Raw genomic sequence first — 14,915 nt, 5'->3', positions numbered from 1 at the left:
CTGCTGCTCACTGAACTGGGAGCGTTTCGTAATTGGAAGGTTGGCTGGAAATCCGCTCCATCTCCAAGCCTTTCATAGTAACATGGACCACTTATAAACGCCATCTCCAACTCCTGGAAAGATTCCATCAACAGTTCTCTCCTTAGAGTCATAGAAAAGATTCAGAAATTTGGGGAAGTGGCAGGATTTAAATTAAATAGGAAGAAAACTATGTTATTAGTTAAAAATCTGAAGGAAGAAGAGAAAAAAAAGTAGGAGCAAAGTATCGAGATAGAAGTTCATAAAAAGGTCAAATATTTAGGGATATGGTTGACATCAAGAAACATAAATATCTACAAAGACAATTATGAAAAAGTGTGACTCGAGATAAAAAGAAATTTAGAAATATGGAGCAGAATGAACCTTTCCCTGCTAGGAAAAATAGCAGCGGTAAAAATGAATGTTTTGCCAAAAATGGTATTTTTCCAGTCACTCCCAGTAATGGTGAAAGATGATTGCCTTAAAAAATGGCAGAAGGAAATTTCAAAGTTTATCTGGGGCGGGGGGCGGGCAAAAGGCCAAGGATAAAGCATAAGTTACTTACAGATATAAAAGAAAGAGGCAGTTTTGCCCTCCCAAACCTTAAATTGTATCATGAGGCTGCATGTTTGGTATGGATTAGAGACTGGATAAAACTGGAAAATCAAGGAGCGTTGGATTTGGAAGGTCATGACAATAGATTCTGATGGCATGCATATCTATGGTATGGGAAAGGAAAAGTACATAAAGGATTTTATAATCATATAATTAGGAAATCATTAATGAGGGTTTGGGAGAGATATAAAGATAGAACAGAAGACACCCTGGTGGCTTTCACCACTTGAAGCTTTGCTGCTCAAGCCACTTGGTCAAAAAGGAAAGTGGCTTACATACAGTGACTTACTAAAGGACCAAGAAGGAAAATGGAAGCTAAAAGAGTATGAGGAAATAAAAGATCATTTTCAGAGTTGGTTACATTACAGGCAATTACACAAGATATACAAAGAAGACAATAAGAAAGGATATAGTTATACTACTTCTAGATTTCAAAAGGAAGTTATAGAAGGGAAAGTGAAGTTGCTGAAGGGTGCATATATTATTCTGCTAGAATGGGAAACAAAAGATGAGGAGGTGAAAATAGGTCATTATCAAATGGGCACAAGATATAGGACATAACATACAATTTGAAGATTGGGAAAAATTGTGGAGAATAGAATTAAAATTTACAGACTGTTCTCTTTTGAAAGAAAATTATATGAAAATCATGTATAGATGGTATAGAAGAAGAGGAAGAAGAAGAAGAGTTTGGATTTGATATCCCACTTTATCACTACGCGAAGGAGTCTCAAAGCGGCTAACATTCTCCTTTCCCTTCCTCCCCCACAACAAACACTGTGAGGTGAGTGGGGCTGAGAGACTTCAAAGAAGTCACCTAGCAGCTGCATGTGGAGGAGCGGAGACGCGAACCCGGTTCACCAGATTACAGATCTACCGCTCTTAACCACTACACCACACTGGCTCTCTATAACACCAGTACAGATTGCAAGAATGTACAAAACCGGGTCAAACGTATGCTGGAAGTGTAAAGAAAAAGAAGGGACTTTTTACCATATGTGGTGGGAATGTAGAGAAATTAAAAAAATTTGGGAAATGATATATAATGAGTTGAAGAAAATGTTTAAATTAACATTTGTAAAAAAACCAGAAGCATTTTTGTTAGCGATTGTAGGGAAAGACCTGCCGAGGAAAATAATGAACTAAATAGCACAAGGATGGAAGAATGAGGAAATCCAGACAAAAGAACAGTGGCAAGAGAAATTGATAGAATATGCAGAATTGGTGAAATTGGCATAAAAACTGTGAGACAAGGACAACTGTGACTTTAAAGAAGAATGGGAACTTTTTACAAACTACTTAAAAAAACAACAAAATGAATTGGACTCCTTGGCAGATTTTGAATAAACATACACAAATTTATTGATTATTAACATGATAGATAGATAACTTAAGGATCTTTACAATTTTTACGATATGCAGAGAATAACGTGTTGAAAAATCAGAGAGAGGAGCTGAGGGACGTCTTTGGGGGGAGAGGAGGGAGGGTTCTTGGGGAGGGGGAGGGAAAAAATGGGGGGAATTGAAGACTATATGTTTTGATAATTTGTTATGTTGAAAATTCTTTAAAATTATTTTAAAAAGAAAAGAAAGATTCCATCAACAGTGTCTCTGAAAAATTGTACAAATCACTTGGGAAGACAGGCGAACTAATACCAGTGTATTGGAAGAAGCAAAGATCACCAGTGTTGAAGCAATGATTCTTCAACATCAACTTCGTTGGACTGGTCATGTTGTGCGGATGCCTGATGATCGTCTTCCAAAGCAACTACACTATTCTGAACTTAAAAGGGAAAGTGCAATGCTGGTGGTAAACAAAACAGGTTTAAAGATTCTCTCAAGGCAAATAATGCAGTATAAACATGGATGATTGAGAAACATCGGCCTGTGAGAGCTCCAATTGGAGAACAGCCTTTACCAAAGGTGTCATGGACTTTGAAGAAACTAAACTCAGGACAAAAGGGAGAAACGTGTTAAGAGGAAGGCACGCTTGGCAAACCCTCACCATGATCAACTCCTGCTCAGAAGCACTGGTGGAGGAAGGGGGGGAGCGCACCGCCCCCCGGCAGAGCAATCCCGGCAGGGTGCCGTTGCGGCTGCCCCCCCCTGCACTGGGCACCCCGCTCCCGCAGGCAGCGCCCCTGTTAAAGCCATGTTTATGGAAGATAATCTTACTCAGCTATGAGGGATCGTCAAAGAAGAAGAAGAGTAGCTGCGTTCTGCCTCGCAAGGTTGTTGCACAAGCCACTTTCTCTCAGGTGCCCACTTGGTAGCGCTTGCTGCTAGTCTTGGGTCAGCTGTAGGTTCGCAACACGCTTATGACAACTACACTGGACAACATTGCAGGGCCCTTGTGTGCCAGTTTTTCAGATTCAGCCTGGTTTTTCAGATTCAGATTTCTGAAGTTTTTCAGTTTTTCAGATTCAGCCCGCAAACATTGAACAACGTAGCAAGTCTCTTGTAACTCACAGCTTGAGCTCCTTTTTACTGAGCCGCCCTGGGATGTTTTCAAAAAAATATAATAACCCTGAAAAACCACAACACTGCAGTCCGAGGTGTGTCCACTCTGAAGAAAGTGTTCAGCGGGACTTTGATACACTTTCCCAAACTTAACAGACTTGGGTCTCCAGCTGTTTTGGGACTACAACTCCCATCATCCCCAGCTAGCAAGACCGGTGTATACATACAGCATGCATTTAAAGTACACGCCCCAAAGAATCATGGGAACCGTAGTTCGCCCCTCACCGAGCTATAACTCCCAGTACCCTCTTCGGAGGAGGAGGAGAATTTATCTACTGTGAACCCGAAAACGCCCTATGCAGACAAGGAGTTGTGTCACTCTAGCTGTTCTCATCTATCTCTGGAATGCAATGCGCTGGAGATGATAGTTACGTCACTCTCGCGCGCGCGTTCCTGAGCGCGGCGAGGGGCCTCTGCGCATGCGCTTTGATGTGCGCTTTGCCCGGCGGAACTGAGAGTTGGGCGTCGGCGACTGGCGGAACCTGCTCCAGAGCGCAGGCGCAGTCCTTTCTCAGCCACGCCTGCGCAGTTGGGCCGGGAGGCCGGAGAACAAGGGAAGGGGAGCCATTCGCGCATGCGCACCCGGCGGAGGCGGACTCGCTGGCTCCTGCGCTGCTGGGGGGCGACGGAGGGCTGGTGAGTGGGGGGGGGCGGGGGTCCCGGGGAAGGGCCCCCTTTGTTCCCAGGGGGGAGGGGCCGCCCTGAGGCTTGGGGGGGGGGTTGGTGGCCAGGGTGCTGTACCGGTTGGGTTTCTGCCTCGAAGCAAGTGGGGAGCTGCCCCTCCTCCTCCTCCTCCTCCTCCCTGGAGGCAGCCGGGTCCTTGAGAGGGGAAGGCGGGGGTCTCTCTCGCTCTGTGTCCGGGGCTGTCCCCGGAGAAAGAGTTGGGGCGCGGAGGGGGGCATCCTTTCCCCTTCCCCAGAACATAATGGAGGGGGGGGCAGAACAGGCAGAAGTCCAGCAGGTGCAGCCCTTTTCCATGCCTGCATCTCCACGTGGTACATGGGGGGGAGAGAAGGACGTGCCTGTTGGATGCATGCCTGTCCAGCCAAACCCCCTGTGAGAAACCATGAGGTCCCAGTTTTCACTGTTTCACTTTATGCTATGTTCATTCCTTCAACAAAAGCCCCCCAGATCCCATGAGACAGGGGGCCTGCAATGCCTGCCTTTCTGGGTGCCCATCCGAGAAGGTCGAGGTGTTGGAGGGACCCCTGTGCAGACCCCTTCCCTTGTGAGGAGGGTCTCTCTGGCTTCTGGGGAGCGGGGGCACCAGCATGGCTGGTTTTATTGATGCAGCCCCATCCATGGGTGGAGGGGGTTTGGGGTGGGGGAGACGCTCCAGGCAAGACCCTCTCCCTAGACTGGAGCAGGGAGCAGAAGGATAGATGATATGGCCTCAGCAATTCTGAGAAACAAACAAGCAAAAATCAGGGCAGTTTTGAAATTGGTGGTGAAATCAGTGCACTTTGGAATCAGTTTTTAAAAAGTGTGGTGGTTTTGGAGTCAGTGGTTAAAATTAGTGCACTTTGAAATTGATTTCCGCAGAGTGGCTGGGGAAGCCCAGCCAGATGGGCATGGTATAAAAAATGAATTATTATTATTGTTATTAAAAGCAGCATGGTTCTGGAATTGGTACTCAAAATCTGTGGGCTTTAAAATAAGTGCAGTTTTGGAATCAGTGGCTTAAAATCAGCTCAGTCTTTGCACCAGCGGTTAAAAATCAGCACTGTTTTAAAATCAGTGTGCTTTGGAGTGGTGCAGTCCTGAGTCTTGATCCAAAATGTCACCTGACGGGATCCAAGCCCAGAGGTACAACTTGCTCCTTGATTTGGGGAGCTGCCCTGCAGAATCTGGAGATGATTTCCAAAGAGGCATCCCAATGCAAACAGACAAACCTTCCGTCAGTTCTATAGCGTGACCACATCTGCGAGAAAGGAAGGCGTAGAAGGAAATCCAGTGATGTCCTGGTTTTTGTCAGCTTCAAGGAAAATATTTCAGGTCCTTCTCTAAGTGACATTTGGCTTTCCCCATACTTTGTACTTTGGGTTACAAACACTTCGGGTTACAAACTCCGCTAACCCGGAAGTAGTGCCTCGGGTTAAGAACTTAATTCGTTCTGGAGGTCTGTTCTTAACCTGAAACTGTTCTTAACCTGAGGTACCACTTTAGCTAATGGGGCCTCCCGCTGCTGCCACACGATTTCTGTTCTCATCCTGAAGCAAAGTTCTTAACCCAAGATACTATTTCTGGGTTAGTGGAGTCTGTAACCTGAAGCATCTGTAACCTGAGGTACCACTGTATTTATTTACTTGCAGAAGTGCTCTGGCAAGCCAGTGAGGGTGTAATGGTGAGAATGTCGGACGGGGACCTGGGAGATCAGAGTTTGAATCCCCACTCTGTCATGAAGCTCGCTGGGTGACCTTGGAGTCAGTCACAACCTCTTCGCCTCCTTCGCAGGGTCGTTGTAGGGATTAACGGAGGAGGGGGTGAACCATGGACTCCTTGGGATAGAAATGAGCTCTTCTGCTGAACTGCTTAAGAAAGCCGGAGGGGCCAGCCAGACGGAGATACCCATCGCCAACCTGGTGCCCAGAGATCTCCCTGTGGCCCCAGCTGGACCTGGCAGATTTTTAATGCTGACCGTTAACCCTTTGTGTGCTGTTGTTCTTTTCCAGCCGCCGAGAGGAGTTCCCTGGAGCCCCAGCATGGCCGAGAAGAGGCGCCTGGCTTTCTCCATCATCCAGTTCCTCCAGGACCAGCTGCATCATGGCGGACTCTCACCCGACGCCCAGGAGAGCCTGGAAGGTGGGGGGGGCGGAGGACGGGGAAACGGGAGCTGGAAAAAGCTCAGTTTGATTCTATGTTTTCCTGTTTAGGCCTCAGGGGCCCCTTTGGCCCAACCTTCTCGCCCAACATTTGACTCTTAAAAATAATAATAATTTATATCCTGCCTTTTGCCATGACAGGACACAAGGCAGCTTGCAGATAAAACAGAAACTGCTAAAAACAAAGGAAAACAACAACAACAAATTTATTATTTATATGCCACCCATCTGACTCGGTTACCCCAGCCACCCTGGGCAGCTTCCAACAAATTAACAAATTTAAAAGTGATCAAACATGGTTGAAATTTAAACTACATCTATGTAGCTGTCGATCGATCTATCTAATCCATTAAAACACACAACGCGGCACCACTGCTTCCTTAAAAGTGGACTGTTTTGCAGGGTGGGATGCAAATTTGATTAACAATAACCGTCATCATAATTTTATTATTTATACCCTGCCCATCTGGCTTGGTTGCCCCATCCAGGCTTGTCTTTGCTGAGTAGGCACAGGCGTTGAAGAGTGGAAGCTGAGTGTCTCTGCCACCCTGGGACCTTCTGCATGCCAGAAACGTGTCCTGCCACCGCCCCCCCCCCCCGCCTCCCTGTGGAGCCGTAAATGAGGGGAGCAGGGTTAACGGGGCCCTTTGTCTCTCCTGCAGTCGCCATCCAGTGCCTCGAGACAGCCTTTGGTGTCTCCACGGACGACCGCAGCCTCGCCTTGTCCCAGACCCTGCCGGAGATTTTCGAAGCTGCTGCAGCAAAAGTAGGTGTTGGTGGGAGCAAGAGGAGGGGAGAAGGGGGTGTCTTTGCAGGCGGTGTTGCTGGCAGAGTGGGGGGGAGCAGGTAGTCTGTGGTGGCAGCATGACTGGGTTGGATTGGATGAGCTCTGGGAGACCCTCCTGGTGATCCTGCCTGCCCCAAGAAGGGTCCTTTGGGCAGGCACCTCCTGAGCTCTGACTTTCTTCTCTCTTTCTGCCCTGGTGCGCCTCAGGAGCCACAGCCAAGCCCACCCCCCTCAGAGCCGGTCACCCCCTCAGAAGAAGAGGCCGCAGAGGCAGAAAGGCTGAAGGCCGAAGGTGAGACCCTCCCTCCAGGCACTCCATGCCAGCTCCAGCCGGGCTGCCGCACAGTGAGGGGGCCAGGCGCGTCTCCATGGGGAGGGAGCCCCGCAGCTGAGGGCCTGCCAGGGATCATCACCCTCATCCTCAGTGCTTTTTTCCAGGCGGTTCTCAAGGATCTGCAGTACCTCTTTCTTTTGGTTGAAAAGTGTGGCACTTACTGAAACTACTTCATCGTGAGCTCCATCACCTCTTTTTCTAGAAAAAAAAGCATCGATAGTGGTGCTCTGGATGCTTTAGCGGAGATTCCTGCCTTGCAGGGGGTTGGGCTGGATGACCCTCGGGGTCCCTTCCAGCTCTAGGATTTCCTTGTTCCCTTCTCAATAGGAAATGAGCAGATGAAGGCGGAAAACTTTGAAAGTGCCGTCTCCTTCTATGGGAAAGCCATTGAGCTGAATCCGTCCAATGCAGTTTACTATTGCAATCGGTGAGCTGGTGGGGGATGGGCAGATCTTTCTCTCTTTCTCCACTTTTGTAGTTGTGTGTGTGTGTGTGTGTGTGTGTGTAATGTTCTCTGTATGTTTGTTTCTCTCTCTATTCCCCCTTCCTGTCAGCCTGGAGGGCTCCATTGCTTAGAGTGTGGTGCTGAGAATGCCAAGGTTGCGGGTTCGATTTCCGCATGGGACAGCAGGGAGTTGGGCTAGATGGCCCTCAGGGTCCCCTCCAACGCCATGATTCTAGGATGCCATTTGCGTGAGCGCTGAGCATCTTTCCTTCTCTCCTCCGCAGGGCTGCCGCTTACAGCAAGCTGGGGAACTACACCGGGGCCGTCCGGGACTGCGAGCGAGCCATCCACATCGACCCCAAATACAGCAAGGCCTATGGCAGGATGGGGTGAGCATCTTGGGGGGTGGAAGGTAATTCCCCCTCCCCACTGGCCCCTCCAGCCTAAGTGGGGGACCCAGGATGTGGCCTGTAAGGGAGAAGCCAGGGAACGGCTTTTGGACCTCAGGGTGCTCCTTTTCGGTCAGGCAACCTTCTCTCTCTCTCCCTCCTGGTCCCAGCTTAGCCCTGTCAAGCCTGAACAAACTCTCGGACGCCGTTGTCTACTACAGAAAAGCTCTGGAGCTTGACCCAGATAACGAGACATACAAGTCCAACCTCAAAGTCACGGAGCAGAAAATGAAGGAGGCTCCAAGCCCGGTGAGAAGGAGAAGCAGCAGTGGTGCAGTGGTTAGAGCACCTGGGCCAGGACCCACGAGGGACTGGTGTTCACCCCCCCCCACCCTCTTCCATAGAGCCTCCAGGTGACCTAGGGGGCCAGCCGCTGCCTCTCTTGGTCTGGCCTCCCTTGCAGGGTGGCTGTGAGGATTAAACGGGGAGAGGCCAGGGTGCAAATCGCCACCTCTGAGACTCACCTGCCTTGCAGGGTCATGGCAAGGATGTCAACGGAGGGGGAGAACTTTGCACAACACCTTCAGCTCTTAGGAGGAAACAGTGGTGTGTAAATCCTCCTTTTGCTCTTACACTGAGCAAAAGGTTCCTGCTTTGCGGGGGGCTGGACTAGATGATCCTTGGTAGTCCCTTCTGACTCTACAGTTCTGTTTGCTTTTCAGACAGGAGGTGCTGGAGGCTTCGACTTAGCCGGCTTGCTCAACAACCCCGGGTTCATGAGCATGGTGAGTGTAGCCCTGCTTCCTGAGCTGGTGTTTTGATTTATTGGAGGAATAAGGATCTCGTTGTTGTTGTTGTTAAAATTTGTATGCTGCCCTCTAACCATAGATCTCAGGGCACTTCAAAACATAAAACTGCAATAGAAAAAAGACAGAATTCGTAATAAAAAATTAATAGTAAAAAGAAGACTCCCCAACCACTCTCTCTTTCTCTCCCCTCCACTTTTCTCCTTTAAAAAAAAATTAAAACAGGCATCAAACCTGATGAACAATCCGCAGGTACAGCAATTGTAAGTATGGGAAACACCTGATTTTTAGGGAAGGGTGGGGGGCCTTTTTTAAAGCTTCTGACAACCCCGAATGGCAGGGTCACTGCAGATTTCAGAGTTGCTGGAAGGAGAGCCAACTTGCCATTCAGAAGAGTCTCCGAGGATTGCTGCGCTCCCTGCCTTGCCAGGGGTTGGGCTGGATGACCTTTGGGGGAACCCTTCTGACTCTCGATACCTGTGACAATGACCCCTTTTCCTTTCTCCTGCCCTCTTTGCTGGAAGGATGTCTGGGATGATCTCGGGTGGCACCAACCCCATGGCAGCGCCAGGAGCGGGCGCGTCCCCCAATGACCTCGCCAGCCTTATCCAAGCGTGAGTAGAAAGGCCTGGGGGGTCTCTCCCCTCCCGGCTCTGAGCAGCAGCACCTGGCCAGCAGCCTTGCATCTGCCTCCCTGCTTTTCCTCTCAAGGATCTCCAGCTGGTTCTCCCTCCCTCCTCATTTAATCCCCCTCACAGCAACCCTGCGAGGTTGGCTAGGCTGAGCGGTAGCGGCTGGCCCCCCAGTCCAAGGGGGCGGGATTTGAACCCTGGTCTCTCCCAGGTCCCAGTCCCACGCCCAAACTTTTTTCTCCGGGCCGCATTTGCAGAACAAAAACTTGCTTGCACCAACCAATCTTTTTATTGGTAAGATATGCACTGGGGAAAACAGTGAAGATAGTCTTAATTTTGAAAAGATATCCATCCATATTCTTCAAATGAAAACATGATTTTGGTCGTTCCCTGGACTGAAATGTTTGAATGGGAAATGCTTTGAGATCTTATGATGAAGGGTGGTATATAAATCAATAAAATAAAATAATTTTTTTTCTTGGGTTGCCCCTGAACCTTCCTGCCACACTTGGAGAACTGCTGCTCCTTTCTCCCCTTTTATTTTTCAATCTATTTTTATCAGATGAACCTGCAATAATTTGACCACAAATACATGCTACCCATACAAATATTTTGGCAGGTGGTGTCTCCGAATTCAAGCCACAATATTGCGGAGTCTCTGCCCACATTTGTGGTATGAACTCTTTACCCTTCAGTAGGGATTTCAAGTTGCGCAGAGTCTCCTGGCTATGGATTTATTGAGGTTATTAAATCTTTCGAAGACCCCGGGGCAGGTGGCCGGCTATGGATTTATTAAATTGAACAGATTGCCTGGAGATTCCAGCGCATTTTGCAGCGGCAAAATGCCCGCATCCTGACCAGGGGCCCTCCCTGACGTGCCTCTCCCCCTCTGCAGGGGCCAGCAATTTGCGCAGCAGATGCAGCAGCAGAACCCGGAACTCATTGAGCAGTTGCGCAGCCAGATCCGCAGCCGGACGCCCAGCGCCAGCAACGAGGAGCAGCAGGAATGAGGCGGAAGGTGTGTGCTGGGGACCTTGTGCGGGGCTCCGGGGGGGGGGGGCTGATGTGCTAGCTGTCGCAGGGTGAGGTGGTCTCTGGTGTTCCCGGAAAATGATCAGACGCAGGAGCAGACAGCCTGGTGTGGCAGCAGCCGCTGGGCTTCTTGTGGAGGCTCCAGCTCCAGAGGCAGTCTACCTGGGCTCCTAGGTCCTATGGAGCGCCCCCTTGCACCTGATGTGGCACCCAGGTTCTTACTGTGGAGCCTCCAGGTGCAGGGGCAGTCTATCCAGACTCATGCAAGGACAGGAAGCCTGGCCAGATGAGCCCCTTTTGGCCTGATCCAAAGGCTGGGAAGCCTGGCCACTCCAAGGACAGGAAGCTGGGCCGGATGGATCCCCTTGGGGCCTGAACCAACAGCCCAGGCTCCCTTCCTGTACATGTGGAGCCTCCAGCTCCAGAGGCAGTCTATCCGGATTCTTCAGTTCTATGGGGCATGTCCCTTTTTAAAGAACAAACCACCTGCTTTCCTTCCAGGGGTGCCCTTTGTCGGAAGATGACCTCCTTCCTTGGCTGGACAGGAAAGAAGATTTGAAACTGGAAAAGCCATGTTTGTGTTGCTGTTTCTCCTGCTCATGGAGTGCGGGGGGGGGGGAGCAGGGTTGGGGGGGACCCCCGAACCTGCATGTTAGAGAGGCAGCCCCTCCCACCCCAGTAGTCTCCCCTTCCTCCTCCTGCTCCTCCTCTTCTTCCTCCTGCCCCCCTTGAGACCCCCGGGAAGATCCACGACTGGTGCGGCAGTTTTTAAATCCCATTTTCTCCCGGGGAGATGCTACGTTTCCAGGGAAGAAGCCTCACTCCAGAACCACGGCCTTCTCTGGGGGCGGGGAGGGGGGCAGCAAACCCTCTCTTTCTTTATTTTTGCAAAAAAAAACCAACCCCCCCAAAATGGATTTCTGTGTCCACCTCCCTGGGTTGTTGTCTCTGTTTCTTTCTCCCTTTGCCAGGCTCTTCTCTGGTGCCTTCATCTGGGATCTCTAGCGCAGGGCAAAAACCGGGGGGGGGGGAGGGATTTTTGCATGGGATCATGTGTGTTTTGCAGGGTGGGGGGGGTCTTGACTTTGGGAAATTGCAGCTAAGGTGAAAAATAGGATATTCTTTGTTTCCTCTCTTTCTTAAAAGATCATGGCGATATGCGTAGATCTCTTTGCGGAGGGAGCACAGGTTAGCAACGTCTCGCCCCCCCCCCTTGGCTTCCAGAAGGTTTTTAATTCAAATATTGGGAGGGGGGATTTGGGGGGATTCTTGCATGTTTGTGAGCTTAGCAAAAGGAAATTTGTCTTGGGGGGGCTGAGTTGGCTTTAGTGTAGGAAGGCTGTTTGAATGCCCCCGGGGCGTCGCCCTCAAGCACCCCCCACCTGCCCCACGGAGGGTCGCCATGAATCCGGTGCCAAGAAAGTTGCTCTGCGGGGGGGGGGGGATTGCCCTCGATATTTTACAAGGTCTCTGGGATAGATGGACAGACAAGCTTCCTGCCTCCCACCCCCTATTGAAATAGATGCGCACCCCCAAGCTGCATTTCTAGAAACAGGGTCTGATTTCTAAAGATGAGTGGCTCAGCGGAAAAGAGGGCCCTCTCTTCCTCTCCCTGCTGCAAGGCCAGGTCAGGGCTTCCTCTTCCAGTTGGGGGTCTCTAGCGACACCCCCAACCCCACTTTTCTGCTCCTGGTTTGCCCAGCCTGAAACCCGCCTTCCGCAGACCCTCTTCAGGATTAGGGGTGGGGGCAAATGGGCACTCAGAAACTTGCCGTTCTATCCCACCTCCTTGGTACCCCACATCTGGAGAAGGGGGTGCTCAAAAAAGGGGGCATTGACAATTTTTGAGATGCCTTGTTGGGAATAAATGATCCCTGGGGGGTTAAAAGGGGGAAAGGGGTTCGGAGACCTCCCCCCCCCACCCCCTAAGAGCTTTTCTTTGGATTCCTTCAAAATGTTTTTTTTTAAAAAATTACTATTATTATTAAAGAAATTGGCACTGTTTCCGTTTTCCTTTTTTTAACGTAGAAAATAAAATCCTTTGGACACTGTTCTTGCTGTTGTCCCCCTCTCAATTGGCCCCCGTCTAACCTAAAACAGGGAATTATTATTATTAATAATAATGATAATTAATGACAGTGGTACCTCGGGTTAAGTACTTAATTCGTTCCGGAGGTCTGTACTTAACCTGAAACTGTTCTTGTTGCGTTCACAAAGTAAAGGAAGGATTGAACCCTGATTAATAAGAATACACACAGAGGCTTGAACCAGCAAGACTCTGGGAAGGGTGCGTATAATCGTGTCTCTCTCTGCGTGTCCGCCGTGCAGCCCCTGGCCCAGGTAGTTTTTATTCACAAAATAACTTTTTACAGAGTGTTCGTAAGAACCAATGAGATTTCTTCTGAGCGTTTCCACAAACCCCACGTGGGGAAAAAGTTAGATCAAAAGAAATTCTCAGACTACTACTCTGAGCATGCATACATAATCAGAGAGTAAATAAAAGAGGACTAGAGAAACTCTGGAGATCATAAACAGGAGTAAACAAGAGAGGATGGAAGGATGGCAAGGAGATAGGCATCTTTATCACCTTCCTGTGAAACTATTTCCAGGCCCTAAGATTAACATCCTGCATCAAAGAAACTTGCCCACTATCTTTATGGCCCAGGATGCCTGCCTGGTGAAGCAACTGCTGTGTATGTGACATGTGAGGAGAGAAAAATGGGCAGTAGAGTCAAAAGAGCATGGAAAAGGCATGAATGTAGAATCTTATGGGATTTAATCAGAAATTATAGTCAATATATCAAACCCAGTCAACACAATGCTTTCATCGTGGACATGATGCCTTGATGTATATTTTATAATTCCTCATGGTAATCCCATCTGATCCCTACATCTCACCCTTATTTATTTATTTATTATTTATGTACAGGAATACTTAAGAGAGGAGAGGCATTGTGTCCTCATAATCTGCCTGCATGTGTTTCTGTATCACACAAAGATCTCTAGCAGACATTCCTGAAGTGAGCGTAGTTCATGTATGTGTTCTTGTATCACAGAAAGATGTCTAGCAGACATTCCTAAAGAGAGCGTAATAGAATCATAGAGTTGGAATAGACCACAAGGGCCATCGAGTCCAACCCCCTGCCAAGCAGGAAACACCATCAGAGCACTCCTGACATATGGTTGCCAAGCCTCTGCTTAAAGACCTCCAAAGTAGGAGACTCCACCAAACTCCTTGGCAGCAAATTCCACTGTCAAACAGCTCTTACTGTCAGGAAGTTCTTCCAAATGTTTAGGTGGAATCTTCTTTCTTGTAGTTTGGATCCATTGCTCTGTGTCCGCTTCTCTGGAGCAGCAGAAAACAACCTGTCTCCCTCCTCTATATGACATCCTTTTATATATTTGAACATGGCTATCATATCTCCCCTTAACCTCCTCTTCTCCAGGCTAAACATGCCCAGCTCCCTTAACCGTTCCTCATAAGGCATCGTTTCCAGGCCTTTGACCATTTTGGTTGCCCTCCTCTGGACACGTTCCAGTTTGTCAGTGTCCTTCTTGAACTGTGGTGCCCAGAACTGGACACAGTACTCCAGGTGAGGTCTGACCAGAGCAGAATACAGTGGCACTATTACTTCCCTTGATCTAGATACTATACTCCTATTGATGCAGCCCAGAATTGCATTGGCTTTTTTAGCTGCCGCATCACACTGTTGGCTCATGTCAAGTTTGTGGTCAACCAAGACTCCTAGATCCTTTTCACATGTACTGCTCTCAAGCCAGGTGTCACCCATCTTGTATTTGTGCCTCTCATTTTTTTTGCCCAAGTGCAATACTTTACATTTCTCCCTGTTAAAGTTCATCTTGTTTGTTTTGGCCCAGTTCTCTAATCTGTCAAGGTCGTTTTGAAGTGTGATCCTGTCCTCTGGGGTGTTAGCCACCCCTCCCAGTTTGGTGTCATCTGCAAATTTGATCAGGATGCCCTTGAGTCCATCATCCAAGTCGTTGATAAAGATGTTGAATAAGACCGGGCCCAAGACGGAACCCTGTGGCACCCCACTAGTCACTCTTCTCCAGGATGAAGAGGAACCATTGATGAGCACCCTTTGGGTTCGGTCAGTCAGCCAGTTACAAATCCACTGAGTGGTAGCACAGTCAAGACCGCATTTCACCAGCTTCTTTACAAGACTATCATGGGGCACCTTGTCAAATGCCTTGCTGAAATCAAGGTAGGCTACATCCACTGCCTTTGCCTATTCTTTTCTAAAACTGAGCAACTAGGCTGGACCCATGTCAGTCTGTTGAGGCAGCATTGAGCATCAGATAAATTTGCGGGAATGTAGTTATAACTTCTTTGATTACACATGAAAAACCAGCCATCTGGTAAACGCACATGAGCATAATTAAAAGTAATCTGCTGAACACGTGAACAATTCCAAGTTGGCCTTCCTGTGTCCAGACAGTGAGTTGCCCCAGCTGCACTGGGCAGCTCCCAATGAAATATTAAAAGCACAACTT

The 14,915-nt window shown here is 48.9% G+C and overlaps 1 protein-coding gene across 1 annotated transcript; it reads left to right on the top strand.

The window, feature by feature from the left end:
* Window positions 1–3,533: 3,533 nt before the first annotated feature.
* SGTA (small glutamine rich tetratricopeptide repeat co-chaperone alpha) lies at window positions 3,534–12,453 on the top strand. The gene is made up of 12 exons (XM_083484002.1): window positions 3,534–3,789; window positions 5,826–5,955; window positions 6,638–6,741; window positions 6,970–7,054; window positions 7,424–7,523; window positions 7,826–7,930; window positions 8,101–8,239; window positions 8,653–8,715; window positions 8,962–8,999; window positions 9,261–9,350; window positions 10,264–10,386; window positions 10,902–12,453. The coding sequence occupies exons 1-11, from the start codon at window positions 3,583–3,585 to the stop codon at window positions 10,376–10,378; spliced, it is 1,176 nt and encodes a 391-aa protein (XP_083340128.1). The 5' UTR covers window positions 3,534–3,582; the 3' UTR covers window positions 10,379–10,386; window positions 10,902–12,453.
* The last annotated feature ends 2,462 nt before the right edge of the window (window positions 12,454–14,915 follow it).

This window comes from Podarcis liolepis (genome assembly GCF_965112155.1).
Source record: "Podarcis liolepis genome assembly, chromosome: 18".
In the NCBI taxonomy this organism is placed as follows: Eukaryota; Metazoa; Chordata; class Lepidosauria; order Squamata; family Lacertidae; genus Podarcis; species Podarcis liolepis.
This window is presented reverse-complemented; position numbering and strand designations above follow the sequence as displayed.

What these genes read in the sequence shown, in the direction of transcription:
- SGTA (XM_083484002.1), top strand. Translation starts at nt 3,583, where the DNA reads ATGTGCGCTTTGCCCGGCGGAACTGAGAGTTGGGCGTCGGCGACTGGC. An exon ending in AGAAAGGCTGAAGGCCGAAG is followed by an intron (nt 7,055 to 7,423) that starts GTGAGACCCTCC and finishes CCTTCTCAATAG; the next exon opens with GAAATGAGCAGATGAAGGCG. An exon ending in ACCCCGGGTTCATGAGCATG is followed by an intron (nt 8,716 to 8,961) that starts GTGAGTGTAGCC and finishes AAATTAAAACAG; the next exon opens with GCATCAAACCTGATGAACAA.